The 25,801-nt window shown below is 36.1% G+C and overlaps 2 protein-coding genes across 10 annotated transcripts in view; one reads left to right on the top strand and one right to left on the bottom strand.

Annotated features, from left to right (window-relative positions):
- The window catches only part of LOC123546976 (lymphocyte cytosolic protein 2-like), a 212,788-nt gene that overhangs the window by 47,624 nt on the left and 139,363 nt on the right, over nt 1-25,801 (bottom strand). For 8 of the 9 annotated variants that reach the window (XM_045333676.2, XM_045333678.2, XM_045333679.2 and 5 more), the window contains 9 exons: nt 24,170-24,226; nt 21,662-21,765; nt 21,109-21,252; nt 20,291-20,455; nt 19,508-19,603; nt 16,878-17,015; nt 14,770-14,871; nt 14,213-14,311; nt 13,249-13,329 (listed from right to left, as the gene is read on the bottom strand). In XM_045333676.2, coding sequence (XP_045189611.2) covers nt 13,249-13,329; nt 14,213-14,311; nt 14,770-14,871; nt 16,878-17,015; nt 19,508-19,603; nt 20,291-20,455; nt 21,109-21,252; nt 21,662-21,765; nt 24,170-24,226 — 986 coding nt within the window. The remainder of the gene's footprint in view (nt 1-13,248; nt 13,330-14,212; nt 14,312-14,769; nt 14,872-16,877; nt 17,016-19,507; nt 19,604-20,290; nt 20,456-21,108; nt 21,253-21,661; nt 21,766-24,169; nt 24,227-25,801) is intronic. The other variant, XM_045333681.2, reaches the window with a different exon arrangement.
- Nucleotides 1,022-3,913, top strand: LOC123565422 (uncharacterized). The gene is made up of 2 exons (XM_045359290.2): nt 1,022-1,842; nt 2,848-3,913. Exons 1-2 carry the CDS (start codon nt 1,417-1,419, stop codon nt 3,355-3,357), a joined length of 936 nt encoding a protein of 311 aa, XP_045215225.2. The 5' UTR covers nt 1,022-1,416; the 3' UTR covers nt 3,358-3,913.

Raw genomic sequence — 25,801 nt, 5'->3', positions numbered from 1 at the left:
TTATGGCTGGTGTAAATCAACTATAAACAAAACATGATGACCAAACAAATGATAGTAAGATTCCAGTCTGCACTGTAAGTAGCTTTGTTAATTTACAAAATGTGTTGATTATAGCATGTAAGTAAAGGGTAGTCGGTAAGATAAAATCGATACACAGCTTGCTGGTGACAGGATACGGGATATACGCTGTCTCAAAAATCCATATCAGGCTCGAGCTTCACTCTCACCTGATATGGATTTCCTCGACAGCGTATATCCCGTATCCTGTCACCAACAAGCAGTGTAACTAATAGTGCATGGGTGTGGTCAGATATCATCTATGGTGGATATCAATGTGTGTAAGGGATTTCAATATTTGTAATGGTGTAGACTGATGTTAGCTATGAGGGGTTTCAATATCTGAGGGGTTCAGGCAGATATTATCTATGTTGGATCTCAATATTTGTAAGGGTAAGGCAGATATTGTCTTGTGAGATTTTATCAGGTGTAACAAAAAATGTAGAGATTATTGATATGAATTTTAATATGCACAAAGTTAGAGATAAATGACAATCTATATAGTAATGAGTAATTCTAAATGTATGAAAATTAACAACAGAATAACTTATCAACTGCTATAAAAATATTATACTGTTTTCAACAAACCCACACAAAAAAGGAATGCTGAGCACCTTCAGTTACTTACTGATACATAATAAAGAAATCCTAGTTAGCTAAATTCAATCTTTAATGATACCACAAACTTCCCTCTTACTCTTGACATAAAATTACAAGCACATAATATTAAACGACAGAAGCAGAGTACAGCATGTTCCTTTTGCCCAGTTTTCCTAGTAGAAACTACTAGGGCCCCTGCTTACTTGTGAAGCAATTAACCTTATCACCATAGCAGTAAAAATTCCTGGGCCCTGTAGAGTTATGGGAGGACAGGTGGTCACAACAGTGATTTATTGGGGTGTATTTGTATCTGGATCATTTTTATCTGTACATGTATTGTTACAGCTAGCCTGGCTCCCTGGCTGCATGGTTATTTTTATATAAATAATGCAAACATTTTATAATAAAATTTTAAGCCTCTAAAATAGCACATTTTGTCTGATGGCTGAACCATACAGCCTGGTGAAAGTTGGCCAGTGTAACTCTAGATTACCCCTGTAAACAGTTAAACTACTGAGAACCGTATCAATTGTAAGGCAATTAACTATCCTACCTAATGACAAGTTCTCCCTACCAATTTGATAAGGGTCATTTGAGAAAACATCAAAGATGTTGTTATTTTCGGGGAAAAGAGTATGATATTGAGCCCATTCATGATTCAACTGTTAACTAGTAAATGCAAGTGTGAAAATGTATGTGGATAATTATTTGGAATTAACATAAACTCAGGATCTTTTTAAGAATTTTAGGTTTTATTAAATGCTAATTATGGAAACTCCAACTAAAGAAAGTGTTATGGTAAAATTGACCCCTACATCAAAAAAGTTCAAATGTATTTTATGTGGAGAAATGAAAGAAAATAGAAAAGAAAGACAGCGCTTGTTTCATGGTGAAGAAAAAACAGACTTATGGTACATAATTGAGCGACTTCTGGGTATTAATATTTCGGAAGATGACCACAGCGAAATTTGTTGTAGAAATTGTGCTAAAAAGCTCTACAACACCGATAAATCGCTACGTATGACTAAAGAAACTTATGATAAATCCAGAAACGAATTAATACAGAGCCATGGAGTTAAAAAATTCAAGCGGTTATCTATGGACAGTAGTCATAACACTAAACGCAAAGCACTTTTTTCTACAGAGGGGAGCAGCGAAGTAGAAACAGCATCAACCAACACTGAGGTAATATAGATATAGATTCAACTTATAAAGTAATTTTTTTCATACAGTTTTCTCATGCCAAATATTAACATAAACTTATACATTAGACCCTTAGCGGTATGTTACTGAAATGACTTCTGATATCACCCCTACTCCGCCGCTGCAAAACACACAGAGGATATCTTTAGTACAAGATAATATTTACAGATAGAGTGCAGAATGCACATCCTTTTATTTCATATTGTATCAAACATTTGCTGACAATTATAAAATGTGGATCATGTGATAATTTAAAAAGTACAATTTCTTATAAATTAAATATGGAGCAGAGATAGCTGGCAGCTATATATTTTTTCATCTCGTTTGAACATATGTCTTAGTAAGAACTAGACATTTTTTTTTTTTGTGGAAAATACAGTTTTGTTGTTTTCTTTGTGTGAAAATTAAAAAAAAAAACCCATTCCTATGGCAACATTAAGTAGTTTAAGTATGCAAAGTTACAAGATATTTTGTTATGAAGCCGGCTAAATATAAAGTTGGCAGTATGGATTTGTTGTTGTTTTTTGACAATTTAAAGGCTAAGTAACAAAATATCAAAGTAAGCTCACAGAAAAGATGCTTGCAAAGTAAGCAAACTTTATATTTCCAAAATACAAATGCTTGCTTCATTAGATCTGTATTAATGTTATATGAGCCGCACCATGAGAAAACCAATATAATGCATTTGCAATCAAGATGCATCCGCGCAGTCTGGTCAGGATTCATACTGTTCGCCAACGGTTTCTTTAATTGAAATAGGGTTTGAAAGCGAACAGTATGGATTGTGACCAGACTGCGCAGATGCGCAGGCTGGTCTTGATCCTTGCTGGTCGCAAATGCACTATGTTGGTTTTCTCATGGTGCGGCTCAATTATATAAGAATAACTTACTCTTATTCCTTTATAAAATCAAGGCAGAATCTATTATTTTTTGTTGAAAGTTAATAAAATGTTGTCATAAAAACAGAGTGATATTTTTTAATTGAAGGATGATGATGCTTATGGACAATGTCTGGGTGCTTCTGCTAGAACAGAGTTTTCAGATCTAATAGAGGCACTACAAGATGGGGATTTAGACAGAAGCTTGGAATATTTACAGAAAAATGAGACATTATGTAATGGGATGAGTGACATGTTATTTGAAAACTTGAAACTGGAAATACAAGGATTATGTTCAAAAGAAGGAAATAGCGTTCTAAGGGACAGTGACAAAACCAGTCTTTTAGACTTTTCATTTTCAAAAATTGCGGATGAGTGGAAGGAAAGGGCTCCAACCTTTTACAAATTTTTGAAATATTCTTCCACAAATATTCGATCTGAGAAAAGAAATAAAGTAAAAAAATCTGAGAATCTACTGTATGGTCAAATTTCCGCTGGCAGTAAACTTTTGCATTTGTATAATATGAACATGAAAGCCATGCAAGTTATTAATGATATAGTGCTTCTTAAAGGTGGGATAAAAAAGTCAGGTTTTTGCCAGATTACAAGCCATGAGTGATTGTCACAGTTACAGGACAGCGCTTGAAATGACTGATAGTCTTGCTAACAAATGGGATGAGGAGTTACTTACATGGCAAAACAGCAGTTATACTGACAGTGAAACTGAAATTCAAATTATGCACCAGCTTCAGTATCTGAAGGACACGATTGACCTTTGTGGGGCTGGAGGTGCTGATACAACAGACCTGCAGTTTGAACTCATTTCTCTGGAAACTGAGCTACAAAATCACAGACAGAATATGCACCCAGGGTACTATTTTGTAGGGGACAATATTGACATAGTAACAAAAGTAAGACAAATGACAGTTACTAACAAAAACAAAGATCAGCATATGTATCAGCTGTGTGCATATTTAAACAGAATTAGTGGAAATGAATTTGATAATTCAAAACAGTTACAAGACCCTGCAGCAGTTTTGTTTTCACAACTGCTACCAAGTCAAACAGAAAAGGACAAAATGTTTGATAATTTTGCATTCCTTGTAGCAAAAAAATGGTGCCAGTATATACCATTCTTTGGACCATTCACGAGCACAATACCTGAATTTATTGATCATCCCCATATGACAGAAACGAAACAACGAAGTGTTCGGGTAAAATAAATTATTATCATCAACACTTTATCAATTCTACTTTAACTGATTGAAAATTTCTATATCATTGTAACTATCATGTCTGTATTATATATTAACTTAGATTCACCGTAACTGTCATTAATGAAACATACAATACAACAGCTGCTATGAATAATATTTTATTGGAACGAAAATCAAAATTATATAAATGGCATTTTTCAGGTCAATATGGGTGTCTTGAAGAAAAATGAAACAAAGAATGAAGATATGGCAGACATATGTAAGTTTATGCACAAATATGTTCCAGGCCATGATGAAAGAAGTACAAATATGCCCGGAAATTCAGTGGTGGCGACTACTTGACATTTGAAAGACATAAGCAGGCCCAAATGTCAGTTCGAGATGATGGAACACCTTCATTACGATTAGAAGGATTGGTTCCAAAAATGGAGGAATTCCACAACCAAGCCGAACTTCTAAAGGTTGTTAAAGCTTACATAGTTACCTTTTTGTTTAAAATTGCATGGTAGAAATGTTTGTGACTTTCTGCTTAAAAAGAACATAACTATCAAAATATGTAAAAGTTAATAACCATTTTCGTATAAATTTTTAAGAACTGACAAAGCCAAAACAAGAAAAAGTCTAAATTTAGTTTCTGATTTCTTTCAGGTGATGTGGCAGAGTTTGTATTCAACTGTATCTTCACGCGATATAGGGACACTGTTTGCCGCAAGAAATATTACAAATGCAAGAAATGTATCTGCAGATCCATCAGGGAATTACTATGCGTCAGAGCTGATGGCAAACAAATTTACAGATGCATGCATTATTGCAGGAGCTATAGCCCATTTCCAAATGGACAATGTAGCAAGTGAACCAAAAGACAATATATATACAGGGGCATTGGGAGATTCGGCAGCCATGAAATCATATTTACTGAGAGAAGCTAAGTCATTTTTGCAAAAATATGTTTGCATTGATATTAAGCCTCTCCCAAATTATGGACCCCAGTCAAACACCTTTAAATGTCGGTATTGCGGAAAATCTTACAAACAGTCTGCAGGTCTAAGGAAACATGAAAACAAGGCACATGGACATCCTGACCCAAAATGACCAAACTGTACAAACAAATCAACTGAGTAGTCAGGAGAGTCATCATGATGAGGATATGATTTTAAACTACACTAAACTTAGCTTGACATTGGCCATGTTACGCTGTAATCACAATGATGCTCTGCGCATGTCAGATGGAGATAGAATTATGCTTGTCAATCAGTACTTGTTTCTTTTGTATAAACAAGCAAACTGTCCAAAATATGCATATGGTCTCTTAGAGACACAGTGTCAGACAAAGATTTTGTTAACAGCCCGTATGGCGCATCGCCTTAAATGGAACCGCACAGTAAATCACAGGGGAAGAGCTGACTCCAATCATCCAAATGACCTTGACCTAGAACATTGTAATAAAGTCTTTAAGAATGAAGTCCACAGCTTCAGAGGAATATTCACTGACAAAACCATTTCTCGAGTTAGTAGAAGTGCCTTATGTACAGATCAGATTTTAAAACAAATTGATGCACAGACAGAAACGAGGCGTCCTTCTGGCAGACATACCGACGCAGATCTTACGGAAGCACATTCCTGTTGTCTGATAAGCCTATACATGCTGGGGGCAGGCCATAAATCAGTAAATTAGCTGCGGCTCATTAAATGATGGTTAGCACATGAAACCCTTAGATAACATGTCACAGTGATAGCTGCTGATAATCACTAAAAGAAATTAATGGGAATTTGTCTCACATATTTGTGAGACACTGAAAGCCAACTTTCACCAGTCCCTATGTTCGGAGCCAGGGGCAATAAAAAATATCAATGTAGAAACAACCTGCTGGAGTAACGTCCCTCTTAATGAATAAAACTTATAATATATGTAAAGAAGAACAAACATAGGGACTGCAGCCAGTCTAGGACACAACCTGTAATTACAATTCCCATAGAGATGTGTTCTTAGTGCATGTAAATATTCAGTTATATTGCAGCAGGTAAACTTATCAATGAAATTAGCCATTAGTTTTAAAACCAAGTGTTAAAGTTGACTTTAAATAATTTAATTACAGAAAAAATGGGTAGTTATCATTTAGTTACACCATTTTCTTCAGTGCAAATCTGTATTTCAAATAAGATGAATGACCACTAATTAATGATTCTCCAGAGGACTGGTTGACATGCAGCAAGTAAACAATGCATGTTAATACTGCCTGCTATTGTAATTGTATATTTAGATTTTATGCCATTCATTTGTCTATGTATAATAAAATCTGGCCTGGCCTGGCCTGGCCTGGCCCGGCCCAGTACAAAATAGAGCTCATCGGGCCAGGCCAGGCCAGAGATTAGAACATGCCGTTATAAAAGTCGTAATATGACAAAACCTTCAGTTTTAAAAGGAAGTCCTTTTCTAGCCAAAATCTGTAGTCCAGTCCCTTTGAGAAAGCAATACAGTGTTTCAGGTTCATTTATTGAAAAAGTATTAAAGGCACTAACCTACAGATCTAACCATTTATGATCTAACGTGTCATACACAATTAAGGTCAAACAGTCAAAGTCAGATGAGCGAATTCTGTTAAAATTAGAAATAAATATCCTTATGATTCACATCATTTACGTAGTTTACATGATTTTGAAAAAAAATCATGTATCTTTAATTTAGATGTTGCTGTTTTGAAAGTTTTGATATTAAGATGTACCAATAAATTTTATGTATAACTTAATAATTGTTCAGCGAAATATAGTACAGTCCAACTTGTTCAAGCGCTCCAACTTGTTTGGCCATGTACCAGGCTGGACACGATTAATTCTGCCTTTGTGACCAGTGTAGATCATGATCAGCCTGCATATTCGTGCTCTCTAATCATGATCTGCACTGTTCGCCATTCAGCCAGTATATTTTTGGTAAACATCCCTTTAAATTTTACAGTTAATGGTACTGTTCTTATTGAAAGATGGACAAGTTCATTATAGAAATTTAGCAGTGTAAGGTTTAAAAGATTTGCTTTGATAGATGATGCAATAATGTCTTATTAGTGCTTCAAAACAGTTCTATTAGCTTGAACATGCTTGGCATCCGCGTAAAATATGACGGTATATACTGCTGTGTCAAAAGAGTAAATGCATCACAAACCAGCACTAAATGATATTCGTGTTAAAAAGTTATTTATTTTTTATATATATTGTAGATTTTTATTTAAACTCATTAAGCATTTTATACTTGTTGGATTTTTGAAGCAACCCGTCTGTAATATTTTTCCGTTACATCTTCTTTTTGTTATGGGCTTACTTTGCAAATGCGTGGCTCTGAGGCTGTGTTTGTGATGCTGTGCTTCCATGAAATCTACCCTTACCTATTATCTTTTATAATTCAGTGCTAAAAAGTATTATAAATGAACATGGCGTATCTGTCATGTTCTAACCAACAAACAGAAAACTCGAATATACACAAATGTAACAGAACATATAAAAAGAGAAATAACAGAAAAATCTGAGGTCTAACCATGGATTTAGAACGCATACCACGTCAAACTATGTATTTCAGGCCGTACCATTTCATTTCAAACCACAGTTTCTGGTTCCCTTATCTTCTCTTAACTCATTTTTTTAACTCGAAATTCACTTTTTAGAACACAAAACACACTTCTTAAATTTAACTCGAAACCCATTTTTTTAACTCGAAACTCACTTTTTTAACTTAAAACTCACTTTTTTAAAACTCGAAACACACTCATCGAAAAATAGAAATTCTCATTAGCGATCTAGGGTCATCAGAGGAAGACTCCAGGTGGTCCACCGATGCATGGTACCAGAGGAAGACCCCTGGTGCCCCTCCGTGCATGGTACTAAAGGAAGACCCTAGGTGCCCCTCCATGCATGGTACCAGAGGAAGACTCCAGGTGATCCACCATGCATGGTACCAGGGGAAGACCCCAGGTGCCCCTCCGTGCATGGTACTAAAGGAAGACTCCAGGTGCCCCTCCATGCATGGTACTAAAGGAAGACCCTAGGTGCCCCTCCATGCATGGTACTAGAGGAAGACCCCAGGTGACCCTCCACACATGGTACCAGAGGAAGACCCCAGGTGCCCCTCCATGCATAGTACTAAAGGAAGACCCCAGGTGCCCCACCACACATGGTACCAGAGGAAGACCCCAGGTGCCCCACCACACATGGTACCAGAGGAAGACCCCAGGTGCCCCTCCATGCATGGTACCAGAGGAAGACCCTAGGTGCCCCTCCATGCATGGTACTAAAGGAAGATCCAGGTGCCCCTCCATGCATGGTACCAGAGGAAGACGCTAGGTGCCCCTCCATGCATGGTACTTAAGGAAGATCCCAGGTGCCCCTCCATGCATGGTACTTAAGGAAGATCCCAGGTGCCCTTCCATGCATGGTACCAGAGGAAGATCCCAGGTGCCCCTCCATGCATGGTACTTAAGGAAGATCCCAGGTGCCCTTCCATGCATGGTACTTAAGGAAGATCCCAGGTGCCCTTCCATGCATGGTACTTAAGGAAGATCCCAGGTGCCCTTCCATGCATGGTACTTAAGGAAGATCCCAGGTGCCCCTCCATGCATGGTACTTAAGGAAGATCCCAGGTGCCCTTCCATGCATGGTACCAGAGGAAGATCCCAGGTGCCCCTCCATGCATGGTACTTAAGGAAGATCCCAGGTGCCCCTCCATGCATGGTACTTAAGGAAGATCCCAGGTGCCCCTCCATGCATGGTACTTAAGGAAGATCCCAGGTGCCCCTCCATGCATGGTACTAAAGGAAGATCCCAGGTGCCCCTCCATGCATGGTACTTAAGGAAGATCCCAGGTGCCCCTCCATGCATGGTACTTAAGGAAGATCCCAGGTGCCCTTCCATGCATTCTTTCAAGCACAACCATCCAGTTAGATGGCTTCCTCACCCGAGAGTTCTGCACCACAAGCAACGTTTCCAACCCACAGGGGTGAGTTTAAAATTTAACTCGAAACTCACGTTTCCAACTCGAAACTCAGTTTTCTAACTCAAAACTCACTTTTTTAACTCGAAACTCACTTTTTTAACTCGAAACTCACTACTCGAAAAAAAGAAATCATCAAATTTATTCGAGGTAGTTCGAACCAACTGCATTTCAAATATAATTAGGTAAGACTTACTAGAGAAACATGATGTACTGCATATCTTTCTAAGCAATTGACTAAAGAAATTATAGAAATGCTATGAATTACAGTTTTATGCTTATGCAAAAACAATCACATTAATTGTATACCATATGGAGATAGAGGTTTTATAACGACCATAGGTGGAGTTCAAGAGTAAAGCAGGCTGAGTTCTTGCAAATGAAGTTGAATGTACCATAAAACTTTATACCATGCACTCAAAGCTTTTTATTCATAAAACCTTTTTTATTTTTTCTACAGCTATAATTCCAGTAACTTTATGCTGCTTTCAGATAAATTTATGATTTTATGATTACTTTTAAAAACAGTGCTGTGTTCATAAAGAATAAAACAAAATCAAGAACTGTTAAATTCAAGTATTTTTCATGCATTTTGCTTAACATTCTGTACTCAGACAGATGGAAAACAAAAGTGTAGTATTGTTGGAATCTCTCAACCAATGAACAGATAAATTATAAAATCATATATCTGGTGGGTCTTATTTCTGCAGATAGGATAGCCATGCAGTGGTTTCTTAACCGGCAGCCTGGAAAACCTGGGATGGGCTCGTGGGATGGGCTCATGGGATGGGATGGGATGGGCTGGGCATGTTCTAATCTCTGGCCTGGCCTGGCCCGGCCTGGCCTGGCCTGGCCTGGCCCGATGAGCCCAATTTTCGACTGGGCCGGGCCAGGCCAGGCCAGGCCAGATTTTATTGTACATAGAGAAATGAATGATATGAAATCTAAATATACAATTACAAGAGCAGGCAGTATTAACCTGCATTGTTTACTTGCTGCATGTCAAACAAAATGAGAAACCAGTCCCCTGGAGAATCATTACTTAGCCATCATTCATCTTATTTGGAATACAGATTTGCACTGAAGAAAATAGTTTTACTAAATGATAACTACCCATTTTTTTCTGAGATCAAATTACTTAAAGTCAACTTTAACACAAGTTTGGTTTTAAAACTAATGGCTAATTTCATTGATAAGTTTACCTGCTGGAATATAACTGAATATTTGCATGCATCTCTTTGGGAATTGTAATTACAGGTTGTGTCCCTACTATCCTTAGCTGACCTTTTAACTGTTCAGTTGAACTTTTAATGTGTTTGGTTTAGTTAAGCTGATGTTCAATTTATGGAAGAGTAATGAAAATAATATTCATTGTGGGACCTCTAACTCATTGTCAGGGTGTTGGCATTTTAGATTATTGATATTTGTCTTGCACAAAAAAATAATGGTGCATTGTGTTTATGTTATTTCTAAGTGATATATTTAATGCTAAAAGATGCTCTTGAGCCTGTTTCACAAAACTTTGTAGGATTTTTTTCCACATACTTAGATCAATATAAAAACAATCTTACAAAAATATTCAGTATATGTATAACCTAAACTACAAAATTTATATATCGCTTCCCCGCACCATACTATCCCAGATTCTAGAACGGAGGTAGCATTATTTTAGAAATTGAAAGTTGTTGTCCGTTAGTATTGACAGGTGCCACTCTTTATTTTACACCATATTTGTAACCTGAAAATATCTAAATTGACCAAAATAACATGCAAAGTTTACCAATGACACAGTGGCGTAGTGATAAGTTCTGCGACTTTCACACATGTTATATACCATGGGTTCGATTTCAATTCAGATTGTTTTCATTAAATCAATATAATGTCATTTTATTGATACTGGTTTTATTCTTACAACATTTTATGGTAATAACTTGTATGTAGAAGAATGTCAAATACTTGTGTATTTCTTTCAATAAATGAACAATAAATCACGATAAGTGACAATTTTCCTGCATTCTAAGTTTACAGAGGAAATTAAAAAAAAAAGATAATGAAAATGGTCAAACAGGTCACGATTTCAAACTTACAGTCCCGAGATTGGTAGCTGAACGTTTTGTCAGCACAACTTTATCTGCATGTACAACCTGGCAGTAAAGAAATGTTTATATTTTATTTGGTTTTCAATATTTATATTTTTATTTATGTTTGGGCACCGATTTTATTACGGAAGCATATGGAATATTCTTGAGTGCTAGTTCAATAATTTCGGACAATACTAAATAATCCTCAATAGACAAAATAATAAACTTAGTTAGCTTATTCAATTGGGGGAAAACCAAGCCACCAGTCAAGAGTCAATTGAGGTGGAGATCCCCTGATAATAGTCATAACAATTAATCAGGCATCACCTTTAAATTAGACATAATAGTTGTGTTAGCTACATGCTTATTCCCAGGTGTATAATTTTACAGAGTGGGAGTTCAAAATGTATTTATATAATGTCTGAAATATCCAAACTTATTCCAAAAGTCAGATTTTAAAGATGCTATAAAAATCACTTTCACCTTTTACGAAATTGAAATCTATGGCCTGGCCTGGCCTGGCCTGGCCTGGCCTGGCCCGGCTCAGTCGAAAATTGGGCTCATCGGGCCAGGCCAGGCCAGGCCAGGCCGGGCCAGGCCAGGCCAGAGATTAGAACATGCCGATGGGCTGAAGGTCATGGGATCGTGGGCCCAAGGTCAGAGAAATATATAGTGAGAAACATGAATTAAAAGTTCAACTGGGCAATTAAGAGGTCAGCTAAGGATAACAGGGACACAGCCTGTAATTACAATTCCCAGAGTGAGACTCACACTGTATTGGCTGCCAAGAAGGGAAACAAAGAAAGAAAATACCAACACTTAGTCTTCTAACTTGTTAGAATGTACTTCTACGGTTCCAATATAAGTGATGAAAAATTTATGGACTGTATTTTTTATCATAAGTAAAGCAAAAGAGCAATTATTTTGAACAAAATATGACCATTTATTGTCCATTTGGTGTTAATATAAACATCATTTTTTATTATATTTAAAGCAAAAAAAAAAAAAAGCAATTAATTTGGATAAAATATAATCATTTATTGTCCACTTGGTGTTAATGTAAACATCAAAATCTATTACCAATAAATTTAAAACTGTCATATGTTTGAGAATCCCCCTTTTCATATGTTATAATATGTCTAATATATTAAATTCATTTCTGTCATCTTTTAATTCTGAAATTTGTCAATTATTGTTTTCTTTTCAGTAACTTTTTTTTCAGAACTGATATTTCATAAGTTCCATTTCATATTTTCTCTCAAAATGAATTTTCATCAAACATTAATGTTGTAGGTTCATTCTCTTACTTGGGTTAGAGGTCAACTGCTGAATTCATCATTTTTCTCCCTGTGACATATATACATGTAATTCTACCCTTTATCTTCATAATTCTTCATTATACCAAATTGTTTTGTTTTGATATTCAACTTCTTCTGCTATAATAATAAGTCTACTTTTATTTCATAAAGGTATCAATTATAAATACACATGCAAGAAGTATATATTTTTTAATTTTCATAATATTACTTTAAAATTATTACTGTTCTACGTGTTTTTATTTTTCATAATATTACTTTAAAATTATTACTGTTTTATTAATTAAGTGTACTACTGACTGAATCAAGAGAATTAACAATAATAATGATAACAATATACTGTTATTAGCCTACAGAATAAGACATTAACCCATTTTGTTACTCTCGGCCAGATCTTATTGACAATATGGCATGAATTCCCAGGAGTATCATTTATTTTATAGAGAACTGTTCACCTTAAGAAACCTTCGAGAATCTGAGAAAATCTTAGGGCCAAACAAGTTCAGCCCATGTCCTTGAGCCCATCCCATCCCATCCCACGAGCCCATCCCATGAGCCCATCCCAGGTTTTCCAGGATCCCTTCTTAACCATAGTTAGGTGAGGCATTACCACTGATCATATCAATTTGCACCTTGTCTGAATAAACAGCTTTTGATTAAATAATGTCCATTAAATGGTCATAAAATTACATGCATGGATTAGGGGAAAGCAGGGAAATTCTCTGAGATCTGGGCAAAAAGTACAAACTGAGTAGATATCCTACCAACAAAACACTCAGCTTTCTTAACAGATGATAGTTATGTCATAAGGCAGTACATGTTCTTTACTATACTGGTTAACAGACATTTTGGCAGTCTCTATAGGTACCCTATACACATGTTTACAGAGAAGGAATTCAAACAAATTTGATTTATCATTACCTGTACTGGTTTTTGGTATTTTTTGGGGACAGGTCTTGATGGGGCAGAATCAGTTTCATCTGGAATCTCGTAAGTTTCTTCCTGAAATACAATGTCCAAAATAGTATAATATTATGAGTACATAGTATGTATGTACATGATTAACACGTTTATTAATACTCAAATTATCATGCAAGGACCCTACTTTATACTGTCAAGTTAAAAAGGGGCATAACTCTGTCAAAATTCAAATCAGAGTTATGGGGATTGTCCTGGTGTAGACTTTGAAAGTAAATAACAATTCTAAGTTTCAAAGCAATAGCTTAGATAGTGACTTTATCAAAAACTTTAACCAACAGCGACGCCGACGTCGGGGTTAGTGCAATAGCTATACTTTTTCTTTGAAAGTCGAGCTAAAAAGGGGCATAAATGATGTAAGAAAAGCAAATGATGTAAGAAATGACAAAATGATGAATTAAATGGCAAAATGATTTAATATATAGCAAATGATGAAAGAACTGAGATACGAAATTACAAAATAATGTATTAATGGGAAAAATGATGTTATAAATAGCAAAATGGAGTAAAAATAGAAAATAATGTAATAAATGGCAAAATGATGTGAGAAATTGCCATATAGATGTGAGAAATGGCTAATGATGTAATAAATGGCAAACTGTTGTGAAAAATGCGCAATTATGCAATGAATGGCAAAACAATGAGAGAAATGGCTAATGATGTCAGAAATGGAATAAGAGCTCCACGGAGTAAGGCAATATACACCCGAAGGGTTATATCAGAGGAGTACAGAAGCAATTTTTCAAACCGTATAGCCAACTTAATCAATTGAAATTTCTAACAAACATGTTGCATGTTATAACTGAGTCAGATGTATGATATATTATACATTTAACTCAAATAACTAATTGCATAAAACTAAATAAGAAGCATTACTCAACATTTTATTGTGTTTTTAAGTACATACTTGTTGTAGTTTTGGTTCATGAGGTTTCTTTCGTGGAACATTACGGGGAACAGGAGGTGGCGCAGTTTCCCCCTCGGGCATCTCATACGCTGGTAATTCCTGCAAAATGGTTAAAATATTTGCATGTTAACTAAAAACAGATATTTTTGTGACATACAAAAGCATACACTAAACACACAAACCCATGCACTGACATAACAGGTTGTCTAAGAAATATTACACAAACTGAAAACACATGCAAGGATAATGAAGAACATGTTAGATGAAATGTATAAAATCATGCATGCAAAGAACTTGTTCAAATGTTTCAAAACATTCTGTTATGGTGGTGGAGGAACATTTGAAAAACTAAATATTCTGTGTTTAATAGCAGGTAACTGTACAGAAAAATGCTTAAAAAAACAACAGAAAAAGGCTAAAAATGACAATGTGACAATGTTTTGAATACAATGTTAACTTTGGGCTATTAACACTTTACACTTTGAGATGCTACATTAATAATGCATGAATTGTTCCTATATCTAAATCCTGAAAGCCTGTAAAATGACAGAACATACACTTGCAGTTGCTGAGGGTTTTCTAGGTATCTTTGACAAAGGAGGAGGTTGTGGTTTATTGTGGTTAGCGGCCATGTTTTCATCAGGATCCTCGTACTCTTCCTGCAATAGACCAGCTAGATAACCAACTTCTGTCTTCTTATCAAAATGCACCTTGACTAATATTCACAGCTAATCTTTCTGACAATTTAGTAAATTCACAAAATTAATGTGAATCTTATAAGATTCTTTCACTGGTTGTAGGTGCAGATGGGAATATTCGGCCTTAAGGCTACCTGTTTAAGATGGTAACGAGGCTCCATGCCGAGTTACCACATAAACAGTTACCCCGAGAACCGGATATTCTCATCTGCACTTAAGCCAGTGATAGAATCTTTTTCTTGCATATCAAATTCAAGAAATAATAGTAGAAATAAAATCAAATGAATCACTTTCTTTTTAGAACTTTTTCCTACAGCAGCGTATTTAAACAAAGCGTGGGAAAGCAACGTCCATAAAAGGTAAGATGTCATGACGTTTCAAATACAAATACATGTAATAATGTTCAGTTCCGGTTTTGTTTTATCGCTTGCAATGTAACATTATGTTTTTTTACCACACTTACTTTATTTAAATCGAGAAATATACTATAAGGAACAAAGAGGAACTATCAAGGTATTAGATTTTTATTCTGTTTCATGAAATAAACTATAAATTACTACATAAACCTGCTACTATATCGCGGGCTTAGCGCAAAACGGTTGTAACTTATATGAAATAAAGAAGGAGTTACAACCGTTTTGCGCTAAGCCCGCGATATGTAGTACGTAATATGTCATTAACAGCATGAGAGCCATCTCACACCCCGGGGTATAAGATGGAGTTTTCCAGCACTGGTAAAAATACCGGAAATCCCCATCTGGTATGCAAGAAATATAATAGTTATAACAGCATAGCCTGAATAGTATTTACAAGGGGTTCTGTTTTTTCAACATATATACATGGTTGGATTTGCAAATACAGTTAAACTTGTCCTTGCAGGCACCTGTATAAAACAGTCACTTGCCAGTTCTGTTATCAATTTTTCTTAAGCAGACACCTGTCGTCAGAAGCCAGATTTTGTCACTCACTGCTGACTACTAACACAGGTTTAGCCACATATATAATATCATTTACCATTTTCGGGGCACTATCACAGCCTACTAAGGTGAATAACCAATAGAAAAAATAAGGCATTTCTGGTTACAGAATCATGTATAAGTTGTTTGTGATTATGGAATCATGAATAATATCCAACATATACTATTCTGTAAGCATATGTGAAATAATCAGACAAAATATTTATTGAAAAGTTGGACACATCAGATTTTGAAATACATAAATGCAAAGATGGCTAGTGATAAGATAGCATTACAAATGAATAATCGTATAGATTCAAAATTCTTTCAAGACATATCTAGCAATAGAACATAAAGAATTAAAAGATTAACATGCTGAAGTTAGAACTGTGACTTTGTATTTCATGTATTACTTCAAAATTTTCATTTCAATGAACTGAAGATAACTGGAGATAACTGAAGAAGTATTTACCATTATAAAGACTATTCATGTTTCAAGCATCAATCAAAGTATTCATCACAAATAGAATACATCAAATTTTGAAATTAAACTCTTAATCATTTTCTTTTATAATTACTAACTTTATCACATGTATGACTTCGCGGAAGTGTAATAAAGCCATTACATAAAAATGATAATACACTAGTGTAATAAAGCTTTGACGTCGACGTCATTTATGCTATAGGAGACGTCGGTCAAATTGACTTGTTTATATAGTAAAAGAAGGTAGAATTTTTGATGTTTCAACTGGAAAAGTTAACATGTGATAAAAAAAATATTACATTTGTGACTTTCCACACTGAATTTAATAAACAAGTTGAATAACATTAATAAAATGCGAGCATTTTATTATTTAATTAAGCTTGTTTAATAAATCAATATGAAAAGACACTTACGTAATATCCTCTATTTGCATTTATTCAGATTTTCATTTTAATAAATTATGTGCAAATGTTACTGAGAATGAAATGTTAAACAAAGAATTTCAAGTGGTCAGATGGAACACTTACTTCCTGTACAGGAGGTCGGTTTCTAACAGAACGAGATGTTGGTACTGATGACACTGGGGGAGGAGGGGGTTTCCTCTGGCCCACTGATTTCGGTGCAGTTTTCTTAGCAACTGTGACATCAGGTTCCTCATACTCTTCCTAAATTTATGTAAACAACAATATACACTATCAACCAGCAACTGTAACTTAGGTTCCTCATAACATACTTTATTTATGTGAACAACAATATACACTATCAACCAGCAACTGTGACTTAGGTTCCTCATAACTTACTATATTTATGTAAACAACAATATACGTTATCAACCAACAACTGTGACATCAGGTTCCTCATAACTTCCTATATTTATGTAAACAACAATATACACTATCAACCAGCAACTGTGACATCAGGTTCCTCATAACTTCCTATATTTATGTAAACAACAATATACACTATCAACCAGCAACTGTGACATCAGGTTCCTCATCACGTACTATATTTATGTAAACAACAATATACACTATCAACCAGCGACTGTGACTTAGGTTCCTCATAACTTACTATATCTATGTAAACAACAATATACACTATCAACCAGCAACTGTGACATCAGGTTCCTCATAACTTACTATATTTATGTAAACAACAATATACACAATCAACCAGCAACTGTGACATCAGGTTCCTCATACTCTTCCTATATTTATGTAAACAATAATATACACTATCAACCAGCAACTGTGACTTAGGTTCCTCATACCTTACTATATTTATGTAAACAACAATATACACTATCAATCAGCAACTGTGACATCAGGGTCCTCATAACTTCCTATATTTATGTAAACAACAATATACACTATCAACCAGCAACTGTGACATCAGGTTCCTCATAACTTCCTATATTTATGTAAACAACAATATACACTATCAACCAGCAACTGTGACACCAGGTTCCTCATAACTTACTATATTTATGTAAACAACAATATACACTATCAACCAGCAACTGTGACATCAGGTTCCTCATAACTTCCTATATTTATGTAAACAACAATATACACTATCAACCAGCAACTGTGACTTAGGTTCCTCATAACTTACTATATCTATGTAAACAACAATATACACTATCAACCAGCAACTGTGACATCAGGTTCCTCATAACTTACTATATCTATGAAAACAACAATATACACTATCAACCAGCAACTGTGACATCAGGTTCCTTATAACTTCCTATATTTATGTAAACAACAATAAACACTATCAACCAGTAACTGTGACATAAGGTTCCTCATAACTTCCTATATCTATGTAAACAAAAATATACACTATCAACCAGCAACTGTGACTTAGGTTCCTCATAACTTACTATTTTTATGTAAACAACAATATACACTATCAACCAGCAACTGTGACATCAGGTTCCTCATAACTTACTATATTTATGTAAACAACAATATACACTATCAACCAGCAACTGTGACATAAGGTTCCTCATAACTTCCTATATCTATGTAAACAACAATATACACTATCAACCAGCAACTGTGACATCAGATTCCTCATAACTTCCTATATTTATGTAAACAAACAATATACACTATCAACCAGCAACTGTGACTTAGGTTCCTCATAACTTACTATATCTATGTAAACAACAATATACACTATCAACCAGCAACTGTGACATCAGGTTCCTCATAACTTCCTATATCTATGTAAACAACAATATACACTATCAACCAGCAACTGTGACATAAGGTTCCTCATAATTTCCTATATCTATGTAAACAACAATATACACTATCAACCAGCAACTGTGACTTAGGTTTCTCATAACTTACTATATTTATGTAAACAACAATATACACTATCAACCAGCAACTGTGACATAAGGTTCCTCATAACTTCCTATATCTATGTAAACAACAATATACACTATCAACCAGCAACTGTGACATCAGATTCCTCATAACTTCCTATATTTATGTAAACAAACAATATACACTATCAACCAGCAACTGTGACACCAGGTTCCTCATAACTTCCTATATTTATGTAAACAACAATATACACTATCAACCAGCAACTGTGACATAAGGTTCCTCATAACTTCCTATATTTATGTAAACAACAATATACACTATCAACCAGCAACTGTGACACCAGGTTCCTCATAACTTCCTATATTTATGTAAACAAACAATATACACTATTAACCAGCAACTGTGACATCAGGTTCCTCATAACTTCCTATATTTATGTAAACAACAATATACACTATCAACCAGCAACTGTGAAATCAGATTCCTCATAACTTCCTATATTTATGGAAACAATATACAATTTCAACCAGCATTTTCTCCCAAAATATATCCTGTAATCGTGCCACAATTTCTTTAAATCATAACATAAAACAGGACTTGAAATATACCAAATGACAGTATTTATTCAACACTTTTCTGTAGCAAGTTTTCTAACCATTTCCTAATTGTAGCCTTATTCATTTCAAAATGAAAACTATAATTATGTTGTGTGATTTCTGGCTTTAATCATATGACACATTCATTAGTCTTCCGTTAGTCCTCTAAGTCCAGTCTGGCTGGAAATATATCACTTGACTGATAAAATCAGTTCTTACCTCTGGTTCTGCAGGTGGGGGTGGGGGTCTTCTTGGACCAGTCGGTAGAGGTGGTCCTTTGGCCGCAACTGTGCTATCTGGGTCCTCATACTCTTCCTGTAATATGAAAGAAAGTTTATTATAACTTATTTTGATTGTCTCTTTACATAATAGAAAGTTATCTTTTGCAAATTTCTGTTGTTTCAAATCATGCAGATCCGACCTTGCATATACTTTTTTTACAAATGTTTTGGTCACTCTGACAGCTGCTGTTATGTAGGCTGGTAACGTTCATTCATGATTTGAAAAACAACTGCAAAATTTTAATACTTTATTTGGAGATAATAATACTCAATATGTTATCCAATACATCTGTTGTTGCTCTGCTGGTTATATCAGCAAAATAAAACTACTGTGAATATGTTTCAGTCTACAGTATACAACTTTTCTAAGTTACTGATATTGGGAGTTTTTATAACAATTGAAATAACCACTAAATTAATGGAACAAAATCCTGTATTTAGGAAACTTGTGTCACAATTTAATGTTTATATCACAGTCTTTGTGCAATAAGAATTAGAAAATGTATTTCAATGCCTCCACAAAATCTGATCTCACTTTACTGTAATAAAGAAAAGTAACAAGTTACCGTATTTCCTTAAATTAAGATACCTTTAAAGTTTTCTTAGTTTGTGAACTCTGCCTCCCACATACCTATTCTGAGAATTAGTACCTTTTGTCAGAAACATGACTTTTGAGGACTATATTTGGTAAAATAAAAATTATTTCAAGTTTTATAGTTACCTCCGGTTCAGATTCAGTATCCAGTGGATTTCTCGGTGACTCTGGTAAAGGTGGAGGTTTTCTCTGAGCTATTGGTATTGGTTTATTGGCATGTGTTGGTGGTTTAGGTAAGGGGCCACCATGGAAATTTGATACCTTAATGTTTGCATCTGGATCTTCATAATCCTAAAATTATAATATACCTTACCTCTACATTGTATCAACCAGTCTATGATGTAATAAAAAGAGACTGGAAACCAATCTAAATCTGCTAGCATATGGTTGGTTGTTTCTGAGAACAATTTTGAAATCTACCAATGGAAAGGTTGCATTCTAAGGCTGGTCTCATAACTCAAAAGAAACAATCATAAACAAGGAAGTAATGTCTTCCAAATTATTTAAACAAGACAACTTATATAAGTGAATCTTTGTGTTACCAGTAATATGCTAGCTTCTGCCAATGTTTATTCCAGTTAAATAACAAGTTATATAGTAGCTAGCCCACTTTAATTGGCACCAAGATTTATATAAAAAAAAATCTTTGTACATGCAGTAAGATGAGTTATCATTCCAGCAGGTTATCAGTGCAAGCAGCTATATCATCCATATAAAATTATCATCAGTATGTCTTTTAGCCATCTATAAGCTGGTTAAAGCTAGCTCTAAATTATCCTCTAGCTAGCTCCAATCATACATACTACAGTTATGTTAACATTTAACTCCCAAAGTATTTACCTAACAGTTTATAGGTTTAGCTAGTTCTGGTAGGTAAATGTCCACGGTGGTTACCACATTGTTAATATGATAAGAAATGTTCCATACAGCTATGGTTCTCTTACCTCATCAGGTCCATCCAGATCGGGCACAGGAACTGGGGGTCTACCCCTAACATCAGGTGCTGGGGGCCGGCCCCGGACATCAGGCACTGGAGGTCTACCCCTAACTGCAGGGGCAGTTTCCTCGGGTTCTTCATAAAATTCTTCCTAAAGGTTTGAAAGAAATATTTAATACAGCTTGTTACAAAGCATAAACTTACCAGCCAGAGCTTTATCTTCTGTTTGACTTGAAATTAACTTTCTTCCAGAAACATGAAAAGAAAACGAGCTGGCTTATTACAGATACATAATTGAGTAACAGTTGGGGGAAACTCTGTCTGTGGAGTTACTGGAGTATTGTTGTGCCTAGCACTTATAATCAGGTCCTGTCTGCTGCTCAATAAGGATTCGTCAGTGTATGTTCTGAGCAAATGTGTTCATGTCTTTCTCTGTTTCATAGAAATTTCATCCTAAAACTGAATTTGAGTGAGTAGATTCAAATTCTTGTTTAGCTGCAAATATACCGCATCTGTAACATGCATTGAGAGAATATAAAATAAAGTACATTTACACAAACCTCTTCAGGTTCTGGTTGTGCTGGTAGCTGACGATGTTTTGGTTGTCTGTTACTTGTTGGAAGTGGTGCTGCTTCTCTAGGTAGTGATGGTGCCTCTCTTCTATCTATATAACAAATGCTAACATAATCGTTCTACCATTCAATCAGTAATGTGTATAAGCTGTTTAATCGCTCAAATAAGGTGTTAGATTTAACACATTCTATTTGCAGTAAATTCTTCATAACTGTGACATTTATTTACATACTTACTCTACCATTAAACAAGTCTGCTTTACAGTATAAGTATTTTAATCTCTATCTGAGTGACAGTTCCACAAAACAGTGGCATCTCTACCTGATGTACTGAGTATGGGTGACAGTTCCACAAAACAGTGGCATCTCTACCTGATGTACTGAGTATGGGCGACAGTTCCACAAAACAGTGGCATCTCTACCTGATGTACTGAGTATGGGCGACAGTTCCACAAAACAGTGGCATCTCTACCTGATGTACTGAGTATGGGCGACAGTTCAACAAAACAGTGGCATCTCTACCTGATGTTCTGAGGATGGGCGACAGTTCAACAAAACAGTGGCATCTCTACCTGATGTACTGAGTATGGGCAACAGTTCAACACCCAGTGGCATCTCTACCTGATTACTGAGTATGGGCGACAGTTCAACAAAACAGTGGCATCTCTACCTGATGTACTGAGCAAGGGTGACAGTTCCACAGAACAGTAACATCTCTACCTGATGTACTGAACAAGGGTGACACTTTCAAAGAACAGTGGCATCTCTACCTGAAGTACTGAGCAAGGGTGACAGTTCCACAATACAGTGGCATCTCTACCTGATGTACTGAGTATGGGTGACAGTTCCACAATACAGTGGCATCTCTACCTGATGTACTGAGTATGGGTGACAGTTCCACAATACAGTGGCATCTCTACCTGATGTACTGAGCAAGGGTGACAGTTCCACAGAACAGTAACATCTCTACCTGATGTACTGAACAAGGGTGACACTTCCAAAGAACAGTGGCATCTCTACCTGAAGTACTAAGCAAGGGTGACAGTTCCACAATACAGTGGCATCTCTACCTGATGTACTGAGCATGCGTGACAGTTCCAAAACACAATGGCATCTCTACCTGATGTACTGAGCAAGGGTGACAGTTCCACAGAACAGTGGCATCTCTACCTGATGTAATGAGCAAGGGTGACAGTTCAACAATACAGTGGCATCTCTACCTGATGCACTGAGCAAGGGTGACAGTTCCACCATACAGTGGCATCTCTACCTGATGTACTGGGCAAGGGTGACAGTTCCACAGAAGAGTGACATCTCTATCTGTGAACCTGGGCAAGGGTGACAGTTCCACAATACAGTTGCATCTCTACCTGAGGTAATGAGCAAGGGTGACAGTTCCACAATACAGTGGCATCTCTACCTGAGGTAATGAGCAAGGGTGACAGTTCCACATTACAGTGGCATCTTTACCTGAAGTACTTAGCAAGGGTGACAGTTCCACATTACAGTGGCATCTTTACCTGAAGTACTGAGCAAAGGTGACAGTTCTACAATACAGTTGCATCTCTACCTGAAGTACTGAGCAAGGGTGACAGTTCTACAATACAGTGGCATCTCTACCTGAGCTATGGGGCAAGGGTGACAGTTGCACAATACAGTGGCATTTCTACTTGAAGTACTGAGCAAGGGTGACAGTTCTACAATACAGTGGCATCTCTACCTGAGGTAATCAGCAAGGGTGACAGTTCCACATTACAGTGGCATTTTTACCTAAAGTACTGAGCAAGGGTGACAGTTCTATAATACAGCTGCATCTCTACCTGATGTACTGAGCAAGGGTGACAGTTCTACAATACAGTGGCATCTCTACCTGAGCTATGGGGCAAGGGTGACAGTTGCACAATACAATGGCATTTCTACTTGAAGTACTGAGCAAGGGTGACAGTTCTACAATACAGTGGCATCTCTACCTGAGGTAATCAGCAAGGGTGACATTTCCACAATACAGTGGCATCTCTACCTGAGGTACTGAGCAAGGGTGACAGTTCCACAATACAGTGGCATCTTTACCTGAACAAAGGTGACAGTTCTACTATACAGTAGAATCTCTACCGGAGGTAATGAGCAAGGGTGACAGTTCCACAATACAGTGGCATCTCTACCTGAAGTATTGAGCAAGGGTGACAGTTCCACAATACAGTGGCATCTCTACCTGAGCTATGGGGCAAGGGTGACAGTTGCACAATACAGTGGCATTTTTTACATAGAGTACTGAGCAAGGGTGACAGTTCCATAATACAGTGGCATCTCTACCTGAGGTAATGAGCAAGGGTGACAGTTCCACAACACAGTGGAATCTCTACATGAGGTACTGAGCAAGGGTGACAGTTAGTTCTTGGGTCAATGGTTATGTTAGCTCAATATTGTATACATGTGAACAACTACGGAAAATGACATTAACTTGATACTAGATGAAGTACAGCAGGACAGACTTACTTGGTCTAGGTGGGGCAACCGGAGTTGGTTCTACCGAACTCTCTAAACCAGCATTATCTGAAATAAATAAAACCATTTGACAGGACTGTATAATCTAGTTCTGCTATAACTAGAATGTGTCTGTAGGATACAGGGTGTTCCCCCACTGGTACATTTGTCACAAATAAGGGGAAATAATTCAAAAGTTTGCAGTCGTCTTAAGGGGGTATTGCCTCAACAAACAGTTATATAAAGAATTCATTATTTTAGGCCATATACTTTTTGAGCTATGAGCATCACAAACAAACAATCCATTAAATCAAGGACTGTAACTCTGTAATTAGCAATAAAATCTCAAGAAGAATGCCAAGTGTGCATGGTCACATCATGATAAAGACTCGTGCAAGGTTTCATGAATTTACATCTAATACTTTTTTAGCTAGGCACGTCATTAGGTAAAAATGTGCATTTTTGACTATTTCAGGGGCCATAACTTTGGAAATAGGGGGTGGAGCCGAAGGAAAACAGCAGGTGTGAAGTTTATACCATGATAAAGAATCACACAAGGTTTCATCAATCTATATGCAATATTTTTTGTGCTAGGTGCATCACAAGGTGAAAATACGCATTTTTGGCCATTTCAGTGGCCATGACTCTGGAAATAAGGGGCAAAGCCAGATGAAAAATAGGAGGTGTGCAAGTTCATATGATGATTAAAACTCATGCAAGGTTTCATCAATTTATAACAAATACATTTTGAGCTAGGTGCATCACAAGGTGAAAATGTGCATTTTTGACTATTTCAGGAGCCATAACTCTAAAAATAGGGGCAGAGCCAGACAAAAAAATAGGAGCTGTGCAAGTTTATATCATGATAAAGACTCATGCAAGGTTTCATCAATCTATATGAAATATATTTTGAGCTTAGGTGTGTCACAAGGTGAAAATGTGCATTTTTGGCTATTTCATGGGCCATAAATCTGGAAATAAGGGGCAGAGCCAGACAAAAAATAGGAGCTGCGCAAGTTCATACCATGATTAAGGCTCATGCACGGTTTCATCAATTTATATCAAATACTTTTGAGCTAGGTACGCCACAAGACGAAAATGTGCATTTTTTACTATTTCAAGGGCCATAACAGTTACTGTGAAAATTGGGGGCGAAGCCAAACAAAACATATAATGTGTACAAGTTCATATCATGATAAAGACTCATTCATGCTGCAAATATGGCCAAATAAGTAGCTTAAAACTGGTAGTAGGTGGTCTATGAATGTGCACATCAACTTCTGCATACCAAAATGTTCGTCAGAATATGTAGTTTTCAGAACTGCCTGATGCCAGTTTCTAGTCACTGGGCAAAGTCCTCAAATTCAAGATGGCCGCCAACATGGCAGCTGATACATGAAAATGATACCCAATGCATAAAATTGCAAAATAAAAGCATTTAACTGTTTTGAATTAATTTGAAGTTATTATAAAAATGTTAAAATTATAAATCTGCAATATTATATGCATTATCGATATGAAATACAAATTTCTGACACATTTTATACCAATTTGATATGGCATTTAGTGTGATGAATTCTATTTACGGTCAATATACTTTGTTTGTATTCCTCTATTTACTTTTATTCCTTACACAATGCAATC

The sequence above is a fragment of the Mercenaria mercenaria genome, chromosome 9, assembly GCF_021730395.1.
Source record: "Mercenaria mercenaria strain notata chromosome 9, MADL_Memer_1, whole genome shotgun sequence".
Classification (NCBI taxonomy): Eukaryota; Metazoa; Mollusca; class Bivalvia; order Venerida; family Veneridae; genus Mercenaria; species Mercenaria mercenaria.
Note: the sequence above shows the minus strand (reverse complement) of the source record. Positions and strands in the feature narration are given on the sequence as shown.

Coding starts and splice junctions, on each gene's coding strand:
- LOC123565422 (XM_045359290.2), top strand. CDS start 1,417: ATGCTAATTATGGAAACTCCAACTAAAGAAAGTGTTATGGTAAAATTG. Junction 1,843..2,847: donor CAGCATCAACCAACACTGAG/GTAATATAGATA, acceptor TTTTAATTGAAG/GATGATGATGCTTATGGACA.